At 39.1% G+C, this 18,249-nt stretch overlaps 1 protein-coding gene across 1 annotated transcript in view; it reads left to right on the forward strand.

Annotated features, from left to right (window-relative positions):
- Window positions 1-18,249, forward strand: part of CAPN9 (calpain 9) — a 45,646-nt gene that overhangs the window by 13,571 nt on the left and 13,826 nt on the right. The window contains exons 6-16 of the mRNA XM_058171462.1: window positions 615-698; window positions 2,624-2,709; window positions 4,099-4,176; window positions 6,648-6,808; window positions 8,109-8,266; window positions 10,100-10,308; window positions 10,782-10,818; window positions 11,051-11,131; window positions 12,714-12,771; window positions 14,394-14,455; window positions 16,631-16,699. Coding sequence (XP_058027445.1) covers window positions 615-698; window positions 2,624-2,709; window positions 4,099-4,176; window positions 6,648-6,808; window positions 8,109-8,266; window positions 10,100-10,308; window positions 10,782-10,818; window positions 11,051-11,131; window positions 12,714-12,771; window positions 14,394-14,455; window positions 16,631-16,699 — 1,083 coding nt within the window. The remainder of the gene's footprint in view (window positions 1-614; window positions 699-2,623; window positions 2,710-4,098; window positions 4,177-6,647; window positions 6,809-8,108; window positions 8,267-10,099; window positions 10,309-10,781; window positions 10,819-11,050; window positions 11,132-12,713; window positions 12,772-14,393; window positions 14,456-16,630; window positions 16,700-18,249) is intronic.

The raw sequence follows: 18,249 nt of genomic DNA on the forward strand, positions 1-18,249 counted from the left end.
ACTGGCAGAGGATTGCAGGAGACCATTGCAGCCGAAAATGGAGCTCAGGAGCTTGTTTTCTCTGGCAGGGGCACTGTGGGCTGATCCTTCATTGTTTCCAGGACAGCCCCATGGGCCAGATCTAAGCACTCCGCGGACCAGATCTTGCCCACAGACCATGAATTTGACACCTCTGCTCTAGATGGATTCAGAGTGGAACGGGGGTTTTCATTTCTCACTGCCAAGCATTGGAAATTGTTTGCAGTAAGATCCTTCCCTTAGTAGTCTCTTCTGCAACTTCCTCTGTAGCCTCACAACCTGCTCCCTCCAAGGATTGGGAATCTTGCAAAACAAAATTAAGAATGGGAATGGGGCAGGAAAAATGAGAAAAGGGATAAGTGGAAGTCTGTAAGTGCAATGCCGGGTTTCAACTTGGCCACAGCGTGGTACTATAATTAATTTGTAAGTGTCCTTTTAGCAACGTAAGATGGCGGTGCTAACTATTTGTTCATATTGTATTCCAGAGGTTATCTTATTTCTAAGAGGTGCCACACATTCCTGCATATAGTTACAAAAACAAGTATGATTTCAATAAAGCAAAAAAGTTGATTTTTTTAAAAAATTCCATAATTTAGATCAGCAATGCAGCCGAGTCAGAAGCTCGAACCCCAACTGGTCTCATAAAAGGTCATGCATACTCAGTCACTGGCATTGATGAGGTAAGCACCTTCCTATTATATTTCTCACCAGAAAGTAGATGGCTAGAAAATAATCCCAGTTAGATTCCAGTTACCATATTCTGAACTACAGAAACCGACATCAGAACTAAATGGCAGCAAAATAATTTAGAAAAATGTGTTGCTCTCTGGTGCCATCTTTTGCATCCCATGATGGCAACCTTAGGGACGTGGTGGCTCAGTGGCTAAGATGCTGAGCTTGTCAATCGAAAGGTTGGCAGTTCAGCGGTTCTAGTGCCACGTAATGAGGTGAGCTCCAGTTACTTGTCCCAGCTTCTGCCAACCTAACAGTTCAAAAGTGCATAAAAAATGCAAGTAGAAAAATAAGGACCATCTTTGGTGGGAAGGTAACAGCATTGCATGCACTTTTGGCATTTAGTCATGCTGGTCACATGACCACAGAGATGCCTTCGGACAGTGCTGGCTCTTCGGCTTTGAAATAGAGATGAACACCACCCCCTAGAGTAGGGAACAACTAGTACATATGTACGTGGGCAACCTTTACTTTTACCTATGGCAACCTTAAACTCAACAGGAAGAAAATCAAGGTTTGGAAACAAAACTCGCTTGCTAATTCCATTCTCAGGATCAGATGTTTTAGAATAGAATATATTTTGTTGCATTGATAAGATATAGCAGCATGCTTATTAGAAAATAGATGGGGACAAGATTCTACTCCAGGCTACTCCATAGTGTTGTTTGTAAAAGCAAGTGGCTTATACAGTCTTTAATACAATGTTTTGAAGAGTAACAGGAACTGTGTAAATCTAATCTAATGAAAAGTAGGATTAGGGGGGACATGGTAGCAGTGTTCCAATATTTGAGGGGTTGCTAAAAGGACAAGGGGGTCAAACTATTTTCCAAAGCACCAAAAGGCAAGACAAGAAACAACTTGGAAACTAACCAAGGAGAGAAGCAACCTAGAACTAAGGAGAATTTTCTAACGGTGAGATCAATTAACCAAGGGAATAACTTGCCTCCAGAAGTTGTGGGTACTCCATCACTGAAGGCTTTCAAAAAGAGACTGGACAACCATTTGTCTGAAATGATATTATAGGGTCTCCTGCTTGAGCAGCGGGTTGAACCAGAAGTCCTCAGAGATTCCTTCCAACTCTATTATTCTATGTTCTAACTGCCACACCTTTAAGATGTGTGGATTCCAATATCCAGAATTCCCCATGCTAGATGGGGAATTCTCGGAGCTAAAGTCCACACTTCTTGAATTTGGAGAAGTTGAAAAACACTGGTTTAATGCATGGGTCAGTCCTGAGGTTTTCTGAGTACTCAGAAGCAGTTTCTTATGTTCTTGTATGTTCTCACAACAGCAAGTCCTCAAATCAGCTCAACCTCTTGTCTTTCTGTCTTATCCTGTTACCTCTTCTGCTCATGAGATTTGTCTGTGTGTGTGTGCGTGAGTGAGTGCGAGTGTATATATTTATAAATCCGTGCGTATGCAGTGCGGAGTGAGTTACGTTGGCGTTTTTTTCACTCGCACACTTCTTAATTTATTTTAAAGTGGGAATCGATTAATACGAGAGGAAATGCATCATAGCATAAATGTCCTGTGGTTCTTTACTGCTCATTTAACAATGTTCATCCAAAAGGTCAAACAGTTAAATGATGAATTAAAAGTGGCAATGTTAATCAGAAATTAATTTCATTATCGCCCATCAAAGCCTATTAAAAAAAATATGCATAGCCCAATCTGTTTATATGCCATTCCGAGGCTGAGGTGACCATAAAAACTACAATTGACTTTCAAAACAGGAGAAATAATTTATAGAATAAGATTATGGTACTGTTTTTAGTAGATCTTGTTTAAGTTGAGCAGTTGAAGTGCAGTTTTCTTTTTAAATGAAGAGTTGTTTTAAAATTTTTCAGCCCTCACTGGCTTTGGTTCTTAATAGGTCAATTACAAAGGGCAAACAGTGAGGCTCATTCGAGTTCGGAATCCGTGGGGTCAAGTGGAATGGAATGGTGCCTGGAGTGACAAGTTAGTATTTTCTGTTCAAGAAAGGGATTTATAATCATGTTAAAAAGTATCCCCAGAAAACCAAATTATTAACAATGTAATCGTTATACTCCAAAAAAATGTTCAGTATTGCCATGGGTATAAAAATACCCCTCAGTTCATAGTTTAAATATTAAATATCTGAAATTCAGAAAAATAAGTTTAAAAACCTGTCAAAAGAATGGGATTTATTTATATCTGAAAAATAAGGAAACCAAGTAGTCCTTGTCTTACAACTATTCATTTAGCGACTGTTTGAAGTTACAATGGCACTGGGGAAAAAAAATCAATTTACAACCAGTCCTTGCACTTCTGACCATCACAGCTTCCCCACAGTCATGTGATCAAAGTTTGGTTGCTTAGCAACCGGCATGTGTTTATGATGGTTGCAGCCTCCCGGGGTCATGTGATTGCTATTTGTGACCCTCTGAGCCAGCTTCTGACAAGTCAATGGGGGAAGCTGGGTTCACTTAATAACCGCGTGATTCACTTAACAGTAATTTGCTTAACAACTATGACAAAAAGGTCATAAAATTGGCCGTGACTCATTTACCAATCTCCTTGCTTAGTAACAGAAATTCTGGTTCCAATTGTGATTTTACGTCCTGGATTACCGGTACATTTCCAGTGCCACCGTTTTTAGAAGAAATTAGTTTGAAAGCCGCCCCCCCCCGCCATTTTGGATTGCACATGGATGTTATTTTCCTCATAGTCTTCTGTTCTTGTTTTTGCTATTATAGTCCTACTGTTTTGTTACCTTATTATTTTAATATTTTTATGGCAAAAAAGAAGAGCATGCCACTCAAAATCCTACCGTATTGAATTTTGTCAAATGATTAAATCAATCGATCAATGGAGGGAAGGACTGTATTTATGAGCACATTTTCAATTGCAAGTAAAGATAGATCCATATAACCCCATTTCCACTTCCTGTAAATAAGTTCAAAGTCATCGCCTGGGCAATTGCATAGAACAAGCAGGGGACAGTATGGAGAAATCAATACTTGCCTTCTAGCAGATCGTTAGAGTGCAAAAGATATCATTCACGTAGGCGCCACTCCAAGCTACTGAAAATCTTAGGGCAACAAAAGTCCTCTCAAAAAAATGTAACCCACATTATATCCATGTTTCTAGAACAGGGATATCAAACTCATGTCATCACGGCAGCCTCATGTGATGCATCAGGACCTTTCCCCCCTTCTCTAAGCCGGGCATGGATGTGGCCAATGCATGACGCATCTGGCTCACGGGCCAGGAGTTTGACAGCTCTGTTCTAGAACATATGTATATATTTTTGGCTGTTTGCAATTAATTCGATGTTGTTGTTGTTGTTGTTGATGATGATGATGATGATGATCCTTTCTCTTGAAGCTCCTCCGAGTGGGATTCCCTCAGCCCATCAGAGAAACAGCAGCTACATCATACAGCATTAGATGATGGAGAATTCTGGTAAATGAAGTTTCTAATTGTAATCCTAAGTATATTAAAGCAAGTATGAAAGTCCTTGTATTGACTAGTTCTTGTTTTAACTGAAAAGTCCTTAAAACAATGTGATGTGTTTTTGTCATTATGAAACATTAAATGTTCATTTAATTCAAAATAACAGATGCTATATTGCAGAGATATTCCATGAACATTGTTTATGTCCCTTAACATAGAGAGTGCGGGAGGGAGGGAGGGAGAGAGATGTGGGGGGAGGAGTTGCAAAGTGTTGCTAGGGAGGCTATCAAGGGTTAAAAACATCCAGTACAAGAAAAATGACAAAATACTAATTGCAGTAAAAAATATTATGCCAAAGATTGGATATACAACTTCTACTTACAGCCTTTTGGTGTTCTAGGGTTGAGTCTAGGCTTGTTTGTCCTCAAGCAGACTCCCACAGCCTCCAGACATTGTGTGATCGAGTGTTTGTAGACCTTTGGGCACAAAAGAGGCAGCAAGTCAGTTAAGGGAGAAAAAAGCAGTTGTAACAGAAGAGATTCTTGAGCCCAGGAAAAGGTGGAAGCATAAGAAAGCGATTCTGAGTAATTCCATTTCACTTATGTGAATATAAGATATAAGAGATTTTTTCTGGCAGAGAAAAGTTGTTTTGTCCTATTAGTAATAAGAATATTTCCAGAAATTCATATGGTTCTTGTTTCTGAGTTTGTCTGAATTCAGCCTCACAGAAGAACAACTTCTGGGTCATTCAAATTCCGATGGATTAGACTTATACGTCTCTCTTCCCCGAACAGTGATTTGGTAATGGTATGTGGGAACGACCTTAGGTAGGGCAATAGTCAGATAAGAAGCAGCTTAGCCTGGAGAAGGAATGCAGGCATGGCAAACATCCCAGAAGGGTCCTTTCCTAGTTTCTGGGACTGTAAAGGTGACAAGGGAGAGAGATGGAGTTTCACACTTGAAAGATTCTGTTAATGTAATCTTGGAATAAAGTAGAATTATGTCATCTGGGTTCCTTCTTGAACTACCTTGCATCAGGGGTGAAATGCTGCCTGTTCTGACCAGTTTGGCTGAACTGGTAGCAATGGCGGCTGACGGTTTGGAGAGCCGGTAGCAACGGCAGCGCAAGGCTCCGCCCACCCACCCGGTCATTGTTATTTTCTGGTTTTAACCAGGAAGTAACCTGTTTTTTACCCTCTGCGCATGTGCAGAAGGGTTTGTGCATGCACAGAGGGTTCCCACGCACGGGGCGCATGCACTTCCAAACCAGTAGGGAAGGTAAGTAAGTTTCACCCCTGCCTTGCATGCTTGACAGACTTGAACTACCTAACCCCAAAGAGGAGACCCACATAACGTCCTTGCATCTTTAAGAGCTGGCAAACACCACCTTCTCACCCAAGAATGAATTCACTACTACATGTCACCTTCTGGAAGATCTGGGGGTGGTGATGGCATGGATCTAATAAACACGTGGTCCTACTCACAGCCCCTGGCCCCTTCCTTAATATTTGCAGGCTCAAATGCTCCCAGGTAATCCATCCAGCTGAGGCCTTAGTCACTTTAATTGGACCTGCTCAGTTAAAATCCAACTCAGATCAGAGATAGAGGCCTCCATAAGTACCAATAGAAGAGGAAGCTCTTCTAATGTAGCTCAGAATTAAAGTGTGATGTCATGCCTGAAAGCCATACGACCTTTGTGCAGTGGTGAAATGTAAAATTTGTTACTACCGGTTCTCTGAACCATCTGCCGTCATCGCTACCGGATCAGGTGATCCGGTCTGAACCGGGAGCATTTCACCCCTGCCTTTGTGCCTTCAGGCTCCAGGCCTGCCACAATCCTACCGTGGGAAGTTGGGAGGGGGGATTGCAAGAGTGAAGTAGATTTAGCCATAACAAACTGTCTCTATAGAAGTTCAAGGCCATGGTGTCTGGCAGCTGCGCAAAGAAGAAATTGGAGGATGTCTTATGTTCAAAAAAGAACTGATTGGAGCTGTGGTGGACATGTGGGAGATGTGGGCGAGGTCTTGAACTTTCTTTTGGGTGAGGAAAACCCGGAAGCTTTCAGATTCCGGTTTTCCCAGATCTGCCAATATGACATCTCTAATAAAAGTTAGCTTTGAGGAACTTCAAGCCTCTGTGTTTGATTTTGTTGGGGGTGTTACTTGGAACCCTGACATTAACCCGAATCTGACATGTGGAGACCTTGGTGCTCTCTGAGCTTGTTTGCTACAACCAAGCAAACACAACAAACAAACAAGCCCAGAGAGCACCACCAGACACCACATCCATAAGTCATTGCTACCATCTAGTGGTAGAAATCCTGATATGCATCTGTAGGGGCCATAGCAATTCTCAAAATTTCTTAAAATCACTCTAAAGAGCTGCAGCTAAATCACTGAATAAAAAAGTAGCTTGAATATGATTCTGGACTGGTGTTCAAGTAATCCACAGAATTATTTCTCTTTTTTTGTCATGCATAGGATGAAGTTTGAAGATTTTCTGTCTAATTTTGAGAAAGTTGAGATTTGTAACCTCACACCAGATGCTCTTGAAGACAATGCTGCTCATAAATGGGAAGTGTCCATTCACCAAGGCAGTTGGGTCAGAGGTGCCACTGCTGGGGGGTGCCGAAATTTCATAGGTCTGCACATTTACTTTATCCCACTTGCATATTCTTCAGAGAAAGGCTGTGGCACTCCCTACAAGCCCTTTGTCCCAAAGGTGCTTTTTCAAAAAGCAGCTGGACTTCCTTGTTTTCTTTGAAGATGTTTCGCTTCTCATCCAAGAAGCTTCTTCAGCTGTTGCTGGATGGTGGGGAATGGAAGGACCATCCAGTCAGAGCTGAAGAAGCTTCTTGGATGAGAAGCGAAACATCTTCAAAGAAAAACAAGAAAGTCCAGTTGCCTCTTGAAAAAGTACCTTTGGGACAAATATGTTGACCTGGGGATGACTGAGAACCTCCATAGACACTTACAAGCCCTTGTTAATATCCCACAATTCCTCAAAGCCATTTGTTTGGGAATGGTGGGTGATAATTTTAGCAGATTGTTGGTTTTTTTGTGAGCCATCTAGAATTCTTTGATACAGTATATGAATGTTTCAATTTAACAAAAAACAGTTCAATATAATAAGCAACTTAAGCCATGCAGAACCAAATTCAAATTTATGCTCAGTTATTGGGGTATCCTGCAAGTTAATTCTCACTGAAACTGCTTATGTAATTATTTCTAGATTTCTCTTGGGGTAAATTTAAAGAAAAATCATAGCTGTGCCAGCAAACATTTCCTTGCTCATAGCAGTTTTAAAATGTATGCTGCGTGACCTATAGCAGAATGGACACTGAGATACAATGGATTCTCTCTGCTTTTACCCCCTCCCCGCCTAATGCATTACCCAAATTTATTCTCATAATCAAGGAATGTGGTCACTGAGTCTGGACAGAAACTAAAAATGTGCCTATTGGAAGAAGTAAGGGTTGAATGGAGCATGAGCTTCTAGGGTTGAACATAGTTCATTCACTTAATGGGCCATTTACTGGATCAATTGCAGGATTATTATTTTTTTAAATGCAACTGCCAACAAACGGAGAACACAAACCTCTGGCAGCACAGAGCAGCTGGAGGGGGTATGTTTGGCACTGCAAACAAACAGAGATGAAGCTGCTATTAGAATGGAATGAAATGTTGAAGACCATCCACTTGAAAGGGCTTAAGACCACTCCTTGACTCCTTGGCAACTTTCAATTGGAACAGAAAAAAAAAACAGAATAAAGATGGCAGAAATAATTAAGCTAGATGGGAACAAATAAAAAAGGCCTGGAGTGGGAAGGAAGAGGACATTATCTGTCCTTGGGTGATGAATAGCCTGCACTGGTGATGGGCCAGTATTCTGTTGTTGTGAAATAAACCACCCACAATCTCCTTTTTGCTGACTGATTTCAGAAACATTTTGGACCAATCCCCAGTTCAAACTCCAACTGACAGAAAAAGATGAGGGTCAAGATGAGTGCACATTTGTAGCCGCCCTGATGCAGAAGAACCGCCGTAAACTCAGGAAACTCGGAGCCGCATTGCTAACAATAGGATATGCTATCTATGAGGTATTTCTATGGAGAACTCCCTGCTCCAACTTGGGCCCTTCCAGATATGCAGTCCTAGATTTTTCCTGAAATGTGCTGGCTAGAGAAATCTGGTCTACAATATTTAGCACTGTTTGAGCCCTCCAAGGCAGGTGAGGGTGGCCCCAAAGTCTTTCCTTCCCTATTAGGTGTGGCTTAGAATCAAGCCACTTTATTTGTGGCTTAGTTCTTTGTATTTATTTATTTTATTTATTTATTTAATTTGTTAAACAAGTACAAGATAACAAGTATAAGTACAAGTATATGGACATGAACATAGGAAATGAGAACAAATAAATGGGGACAGTAGGACAGGAACAATAGGCACACTGGTCCACTTATGACTCCCCCTTTATGGACCTCTTAAGAATGGGGTAAGGTCCACAATAGACAGTTTAAGGTTGAAGCTGTGCGGGTTTGAGGATGTAACAACAGAGTCAGGTAAAACATTCCAGGCGCTGACCACTCTGTTGCTGAAGTTATATTTTCTGCAATCGAGTTTGGAGTGGTTTACGTTGGGTTTGTATCTATTGTTTGCCCGTGTATTATTGAGGTTGAAGCTGAAGTAGTCGTTGACAGGTACAACATCCTGTTGTAGCAGACAATTTTGTGTACTATGCTTAGGTCAGACAGTAGGCGGTGTAGTGCCAGGTTGTCCAAGCCCAAAATTTCAAGCCTGGTGGCATAAGGGATTCTATTATGAGCAGAGGAGTGGAGTACTCTTCTTGTGAAGTACCTCCAGACTTGCTCAATTTTATTAATATCCTATATACAGTGTGGATTCCAGGCAGACGAGCTGTATTCGAGAATTGGTTTGGCAAAGGTTTTGTATGCCCTAGTTTGAAGTACAATGTTACATGAGAAGAAGCTTCGCAAAATTAGGTTAACAACTCTTAATGCCTTTTTTGCAATGCTGTTGCAAATGCTTATTGAAGCAGTCCCAAAGGTATTTTTCAAAAGACAACTGGTCTTTCTGAACTGAAAAAGCTTCTTGGATGAGAACCGAAATATCAAGGAAAAAAAACCAAGAAAGTCAGTTGCCTTTTGGAAAAGCACCTTTGGGACAATCATGACATGGATGATTGAGACTCTCCATAGATACTTAACTGAAGTGAGTTCATAAATGAGTATCCCCTCTGGCTTTATTTCAGCTAGATCAGTAAAATAAAAGTGCGTGGTTCTACCATTTGAGGCTGCAATGGCTTTCTAAGGTCAAAATAATTCATGATCTGAGAGTAAAATACACATGTCTTTGGCTTACGATTCAATGACATGCAGTCTAAAGCCTCTTTTGATTGTCTTATTTTTTAAAAATATAAAAGTGACAAATATCAGCAAACAACAAATTCCAAAAAATAATTAGGCAACAAATATTGGATTTCCATTAAAAGAAGTTCCTATATTTAATGCTCTAATGCAGCACATGTAGTCAAAGTATAGCATGATCTATAAAATGATGACTAAATGGTGGGATGATAATTTAGAATTTAGAAACTGAACTCCAAAGTGCATGAAAATATTCTTCAACCCACGAAAAGAGTGCCAAACATATCAAACTAAGAAATAGGAACCCTGGTGGCGCAGTGGTTATAATGCAGTATTGCAGGCTAACTCTGCTCACTGCCTGGAGTTCGATCCTGATGGGGCTCAAGGTTGACTCAATCTTCCATTCTTGCGAGGTTGGTAAAATGAGGGCACAGATTGTTGGGAGCAATATGCTGATGTTGTAAACTGCTCAGAGAGTGCTATAAAGTACTATGGAGTGGTATATAAGTCTAAGTGCTATTGTTAAATAATCTGAACATTTAATTTCAGAGTCCCGATAAAGATGAACACTTGACAAAGGATTTTTTCCGCTACAATGCTTCCAAAGCCAGGAGCAAAACATATATCAACTTAAGGGAAGTTTCTGATAGATTTGAGCTACCACCTGGCAATTACATCATTGTTCCAACTACATATGAGCCACAACAGGAGGCTGATTTCTGTCTGAGAGTTTTTTCTGAAAAGAGAGTAGTTACAAAGTAAGTATATCAAGGTTCTCACTTAACCAGAATACGAAAGTCCATTAGCAACTGATTGCCATTGAAAAGCTATAGAAATTAACATCTGAAGGCTCTGAGAATAATTTGGCCACTCCAACTCCTAAGTGAAGGTGACTTATGCCAGTATCTACTAAGTTTTACCTGCTTTTAAGATCTTGCTCCACTGCTCCAGAATGCAGGAGGACGAGTGCATAGTTGCACACATTCTCTGATGTAAAAAATATATAAATTTGTGAAATCATTGGAGAACAGTCTTGTTGTTAGCAGGAAATTATCTTGGCATCTGCTGTTAACATTTCTTTTAAGGTAGGCCATAACAACTTCCTGATGTTGAATGTCACAACAGAAGCTTACAACTGCTTTTCTATTGTAACTAATCCTGATGGTCTGATTTCTCTTATGAAATTCCAGTGGAAAATCAGATTTTTAAAAACTGGATTCATGTTTTATAGGGAGATGGATGGAAATGTCAACATCGATTTGCCAGAGGTATGTCACCAAAATTTAATTAAGGACCAATTTCAAATCATATTATTAAATAATTATTATTTTCAGGTGTACAAGGGTGATAGAATACCAATCAAATTAAAAGAATAACAGAATCTATCGTAAAATGTATTAATACACGCTTTTTCTAAAATGGATCTCATCTGAAATATGGTAATACAAATAGTGATGATTTTTGTTTATTTCTCCATCAATAATCTTTGGGTAATTTCAGGTTCCTGAGCCAACACAACCCCAAGAAGAAACAGAAGAAGAAAAGCAATTCCGAAATTTGTTTAAGCAGATTTCAGGACCGGCAAGTCAACTAATAAAAATTATAGATTTTATTAGAATTTTGGATGGTTTACTGGCAGAAAGTATGCTTTTCATGTAAAACAGCCAGATTTAATCCTGGGCTAGTGAAAAACAAAGCAAAACAAAACACCTCTCTTAGGTTATCCACATCACATCAGTTGGTCCAGAATGCGGCTGCGCGGGTGATAGAGGGAGCCCCTCGTGGCTCCCATGTGACACCTCTCCTGCGCAGACTGCACTGGCTACCTGTGGCCTTTCGGGTGCGCTTCAAGGTTTTGGTAATTATCTTTAAAGCGCTCCATGGCATTGGGCCGGGATATTTACGGGACCGTCTACTGCGATTGCCTCCCACCAACCCGTATGCTCTCACAGGGAGGGACTCCTCAGGGTGCCGTCAGCCAGGCAGTGCCGGCTGGCGACGCCCAGGGGAAGGGCCTTTTCTGTGGGGGCTCCCGCCCTCTGGAACGAACTTCCCCCAGGACTTCGTCAACTTCCTGACCTTCGAACCTTTCGCTGCGAGCTTAAGACACATCTTTTCATTTGCGCAGGACTGGACTAGGATTTTAAATTTTTAAATTTGGTTTTAATCGGGTTTTTATTAGTCTATTGGGGTTTTAATATTCGGCCGTGTTTAATAAGTTTTTTAATTGGGGTTTTAACTTGTATTTATGTATATTTTACGTGGCTGTTAACCGCCCTGAGTCCCTCGGGAGATAGGGCGGTATATAAATATGATTAAATAAATAAATAAATAAATAAATCACCAGAACACAGATATACCCCAGTAACCATATTTCTCTTCAAAATATGTCCTTCATCTGAACAGTAACCTGCTGCGGAGGCAAATTGAAGCTGATTTAACATTTCTAGCATAAAAGTGTTTCCTCTGCCATTGCAGCAATGCACGTTTTCTGCAGACACTCTTGGATACATGGAAGAGGAAACCTCTTAAAACTGTTTCCTCTCCATCTGTTGTAGTCTATTCTTCCATAGTAGTTTGTTTCATAGCTGGTAGGGAGGCTCGGACACAGAAAATGTGCTAATCCAGAGCAAATTGCGTTTGGGTCTACTTGACCCAAAGTACCAATTGGGAAATGCTATATCCGACCCAAACAATTCCACCCCAATAGGAAAATAAAGTGACAGTAACAACATTTGCTCATTACAGAGAGACATGTGAAACTCTAGCAGGATGGATGCAGCCAGTGAGATTTTGAATTCCTCAAAATCTGGAAAAACATATTTCTGTATTGTAGGTTCAGATCAAAAAAGAAAAGAAAAGAAAAGAAACCCTGAATGTTGATATCCAATTAATGTCAGAGATGCTTATTTCCAGTGTATTAGCAAAACTCTAGATGCATTTTATTGCTATTGATATAATTAAATACAATCGTTCCATCACAGAGTTATGCAAAGATAATGAAATTGATTTCCTGTGGCGATTTAGACCTCTCATTGTGTTGCTGTTGTTGTTGCTTTAGGGGGTATTTTATCTTTCAAATGATGAGCTCTTCCAAACAAAATAATAATTTTTCAATTGCTTTTTAAACCCATAAAGGCTGATTTCCTTTATTTAACTGCAGGACATGGAGATCAGTGCAGAGGAACTTGAATATATCCTGAATGCTGTGTTGGAAAAAAGTAAGTGTCAACATGGCCATAGCACCTCTAACCCAACTGGTGAATGGTCTCATGTCCCGTATAATGATGAAATGGGCAAATCTGAACACAACAGATTCAGTGAGTACCTGGATTTACAGTCCAATCCCATGCATAAGTAAGTCTGGCTGAGATCTGTCAGTTCAGTCTTTCATAAAAACTGGATAAAAACAGGATAAAAACTGATGTGATATTCAAGGAAGGAGTCATGTAAGGTTCTTCTTGCTAAATATTTGCCGTAGACATACAGTCTAGCAGATGGAACATTTCATCAGTCTGGTCCCAGTCCTCTTGGTTACTTAAAGACTGTCAACGTCTCTCTACAACCATATAAGGCTTACCAATTTGTGTGCTTGAATTTTATCTTTGTCTTTTTTTTTTAATGATTTTTTTAAAAAGAGAATACAGTAGTGGCCAAAATTGTGGAAACCTTTTGGGAAAAGTTATTTTCTAAAACTAGCTAATAACACCACTTTTTTTTTTTGGGAGTAGTACCATAAAAGTATATATCAATGGAAAGATAATTTAATCAAGAATGTAATACAATAACCTTTATGGAGGGTTTTATATTAGAATAGCAGTTACAGTATAAAGAAGAAAAGTGAAACACAAAGAAAGAATGAAATATACAAAAATTATCACCATGTCAGTTAATTGCTGTGTAACCTTTAGTATGAATTACGGCTTTACAATGTCTTCCCATGGAGTGAACCAAGTCTTTTAGTTCTGCAGCTGTTATAATGTGAAACCAAGATTAAATGATTGCTTCTATTAACTGGGTTTTATTGCTGGGTTGCTTCAAGTTTGCAAGTTTTTTTAGTCAATTCCATAGATTTTCAATTGGGATAAGGTCTGGGCTATTCCCAGGCCATTTCAGGAGTGGAATATGATTATCTTGAAATTCACACACACACAAAAAAAGTGGTGTTATTAGCCATCAAACCTCAAAAATACATTTTTCCCAAGAGGTTTCCACAATTTTGGCCACTACTGTAGCTTAAGGAATCTGGCAGAGTCTCTGTGAGTTCACGATGACACATATAGAGTGTGATCAGCATTAATCCATAATTTTTATGACAAACTTGACCATAATGAAAAGAGGCTATGGTTTTGGACCAGATACTCTGACAGCAGAACCAGAATATCCACCATGGTCTAATGACAATTTATCTACTTTCACCCCAGCAACACTACATTAAGCATAAATATAGAACGGATGTGTAAATGCTATTAGTGATTAATATTATCAACAAAGCAATATAATGGCAGGATCGGGACAACAAATGTTTCAATCAGATTGGAAATATGCCTCCTGGTTCAAATAATTAGTAGAACTTAATTCTAGCAGGGAGTTGTACAAAGATTAATGTCCAAAATTAGTTAAATAGAGCTGACATTATAATGAATACCTGATCATTTTCTGTGTTACGATCCTCCTGTATTGGAAGGACAGAAGCTATCATATTTCAGTTTTACATCGTGACATTTCCCTGGGGAAGAAAAATAAAATATTCACAGTTGTGCTGTTGAACTTTGAGATGAAATTGTTGGAGACAAAGAATTTGTTTTTATATGCTATGCTGCTGACTTTTTTCCCCCACCAGACAAGATCAAATTCAAGAAAATAAGCTGCCTGTCATGTAAAAATATCATTTCCTTAATGGCTGTATCCTTTGAAATAAGCATGAAGAATTCTTTGAGTGAATGTGATAAAAATGCTACAATCTTTATGAGACTTTGCCATCTCAAACATCAAATATATGTCAGATATTGAAGGAAGACAAAATGATGTTTTAGGACTTTGAGTATTCATTATCAAAATATGCACATGAATCAGGAGACTGGAGACTCTAGAAAGAGTGCAGAGAAGAGCAACAAAGATGATTAGGGGACTGGAGGCTAAAACATATGAAGAACGGTTGCAGGAACTGGGTATGTCTAGGTTAATGAAAAGAAGGACTAGGGGAGACATGATAGCTGTGTTCCAATATCTCAGGGGTTGCCACAAAGAAGAAAGAGTCAAGCTATTCTCCAAAGCACCAGAGGACAGGACAAGAAGCAATGGGTGGAAATTAATCAAGGAGAGAAGCAACTTAGAACTAAGGTAAATTTCCTGACAGAACAATTAATCAGTGGAACAACAGAAGTTGTAAATGCTCCAATACTGGAAGTTTTTAAGAACATATTGGATAACCATTTGTCTGAAGAGGTGTAGGGTTTCCTGCCTAAGCAGGGGGTTGGACTAGAAGTCCTCCAAGGTCCCTTCCAACTCTGTTATTCTGTTAATCACAGCTAGTGACAAACTACAGATCACTTACACTTACAGTTCACTACAGATTACAGTATGACTGTAACTTTGTTGCTTGTATCCTTACGATTTATATTGATATTGTTTCCTGATTGCTTATTTGTAACCTATGATTATCATTAATTGTTGTACCTTAGGATTCTCGATGAACATATCTTTTCTTTTATGTACACTGAGAGCATATGCACCAAGACAAATTCCTTGTGTGTCCAATCACACTTGGCCAATAAAAAATTCTATTCTATTCTATTCTATTCTATTCTATTCTATTCTATTCTATTCTATTCTATTCTATTCTATTCTATAATTATGATCAAGGAAGGTCATAATAATCAGTTTTCATCTAAAGTATTTTATTCAATTGCATCATGGGCCTTTATTCTTTCACTAGTCCCAAAGACAATCTTCCATTTCCCCTCCAAATCGTCTTTGAAGGTTTCCAGATTTTTCTGGAATAGATTCGGAAGATGATGCAGAGGAGGAGGAGTCAATTCCACCAGTACTATTTGGTGAATGGACATAGCTAGAAATAAGCATCTTTTCCGAACAGAGACCTAGCTCCCTCCTCCCTAAGTAAGGTTATCAAAGTCAGTAGATAATATTTTACAGTAAAGTACATACCATACACAGATACATATTCATCGTTCTATTTTGTTTTCTTTCATGGTCAGCCATATTCAGTATATAGTATGGAAAAGGGGAAGGAAGCAGTGAGCCAGAAAATAAAGACAGAACATAAGGGAAAGCAGAGTGTGTTTCAAGAGATTCCAAGGCCCTTGAGACAAATAACGGATTTAAGATGGTGGGAGAACAAGAGAAAATGCTGGGCAGATACTTTGGGTTCAACAAGCTCCCAAACTCTTACATTCTTTGAGCTCCTGTGTCATGGCATGAGAGTCTCAGCATTTCCTTCTGCCCGAGTTGGCCTAGTCTAAAGGTAAAGGTTCCCCTCACACATACGTGCTAGTCGTTGCCAACTCTAGGGGGCAGTGCTCATCTCTGTTTCAAAGTCGAAGAGCCAGTGCTGTCCGAAGACGTCTCCGTGGTCATGTGGCCAGCATGACTCAATGCCAAAGGCACACAGAACGCTGTTACTTTCCCACCAAAGGTGGTCCCTATTTTTTCTACTTGCATTTTTTACGTGCTTTCAAAACTGCTAGGTTAGCAGAAGCTGGGACAAGTAACAGGAGCTCACCCCATTAATGGCAGCACTAGGGATTCGAACCGCTGAGCTGCCGACCTTTCAATCGACAAGCTCAACCTCCTAGCCCCTGAGCCACCATGTCCCTTTGAGCCACCGCTTTGGCCTAATCTAGTCATAGCCTATTGCACTCCATTGTACTTTGGCAAAGAGACCTAGAAAGATGATTCTACAGGAAGAGTCTTTGATATAAAATAACAGCTTTTGGAAACAGCCTATTAATTCAACAGGTTTAATTTGTATAAAATAAAACTATTCATTGAATAGGACACTGAGATACATATGAGATTCAATTTTGCCATTACTATTTTCCTTAACGGGAACTGCACCAGTCCAGCGGGAATGGAAAACTGGAATTCAACGAATTCAAAATTTTCTGGGACAAACTGAAAAAGTGGATTGTAAGTTGATGCACACTCAACTGATGCAAAAATCTACTGCTTTACTTTTGGAAGGTATTTTAGAGCAGAAATCATTAACAACCATTATCGGTACATCTATAATTTAGTGAGAACGTTCTAAAAGAAAAAAAACCAATCATCCTACAAAACAGTGTTTCTTTTCTGTTATTCATACCACTTGCAGAAACATTAACAGTACTTTTGACTAAATAAAAAAAAATCTATTTTTGAAATAATAAATGCCACGAATGTTCCTCTGGATGAGGCCAAGTAAAATAACTCTTGTTGACACATTGTAAAAAAAAATCTGCTGATTCATGAGCAGAAGGGGGAAAAAACTTGCTTAATGTCTCAATTTACACTGGTGATTTTGATGCCTGTCTCCTCCAGTTATCAACAAATGTAATTTGAAATGGCCCATTAGATCCACAGGAACATTAACCCTAAAATCTAAAGGAAGATTTGAATGCTTCCTCACAATTCCTAAAATAAGTTATCAGGGTAAATCATTATTTTTCTCTTTTAACTCCAGGCATGTTTTTAAGGCAATTGCAATAATTAGGTTCCTGTTACATCCCTGTTGACTGAATATGTGCTGTCTGCTAATCACCAATTTTTACTCCAGATTCAATCAAAGCATTAGAATTTCAGGGTTAAATATTGTATGCAGTTGGCTTGTTACATCATATTATTCCAATCTAAATTAATATTCTTAGCTGAATGCATAAGCAGGATGAGAACAAGGTCTGTTTGCTTTTCCAAGGGATGTTTGCACAGTGCTTGTAGTTCTATCACTTCTTTATATGCATCGTATACTATATGTGGTAACAGCTGTCACTGTGAAGTATTATTTTTTTAACCTCCTTGCATAAGCTCCCACTCTTCCCCAAGTTCCTTGGTCTTTCTCTATTCCTTCCCTGAGCTGCACCAGGAAAATTTTCCATTGCCTGATATTACTCATTGTACTTATCCTTTTTGTTAGCAAACATATGTGTGTGCATTTTTAAGTGTGCCTAGATTCCTGACAGCCACATAGACAAATCCAGGCAGTTTTTAGGCAACACTTTCTAGAAATGTTTTGCACTAGTCTTCTTCCTACAGCTGAGAGAGTCAAAACTGGCCAAATTCTCTTAGCTGACTTCGTGCCTTAACCTCTATATCAAACTTGCTCTCATTAACAAGCACTGGGTTCCAAATATATATGAATTATAGCTGCTTTTGAATGTTACCCATTTCTTTAAAACTAATTCATTATCCACGGATATAATCAAATAATGCAGGATGTAATATTGATTAAGAAAATAGAAGATTGTACAAAGAATCCATAGTATCCTGAGTCATTATGAGCTAGTTCATTGAAGTTCATGTACTGAAAATGGGCACTTAGAAGAAAAACAAATAGTGATTGGCCGTAGAGGCTAGAGGCACTGTATCTAAATATATTCTTGCTTTTAGAAATCTGATTCCATATTTCTGTTTATTATTTCTGAAACTGGATTCACCAATTCTATGTGTATTTGAAAATTTAAAACAGTTAAAAAAAAGTTACA

This window comes from Ahaetulla prasina, chromosome 1 (assembly GCF_028640845.1).
Source record: "Ahaetulla prasina isolate Xishuangbanna chromosome 1, ASM2864084v1, whole genome shotgun sequence".
NCBI lineage: Eukaryota > Metazoa > Chordata > Lepidosauria > Squamata > Colubridae > Ahaetulla > Ahaetulla prasina.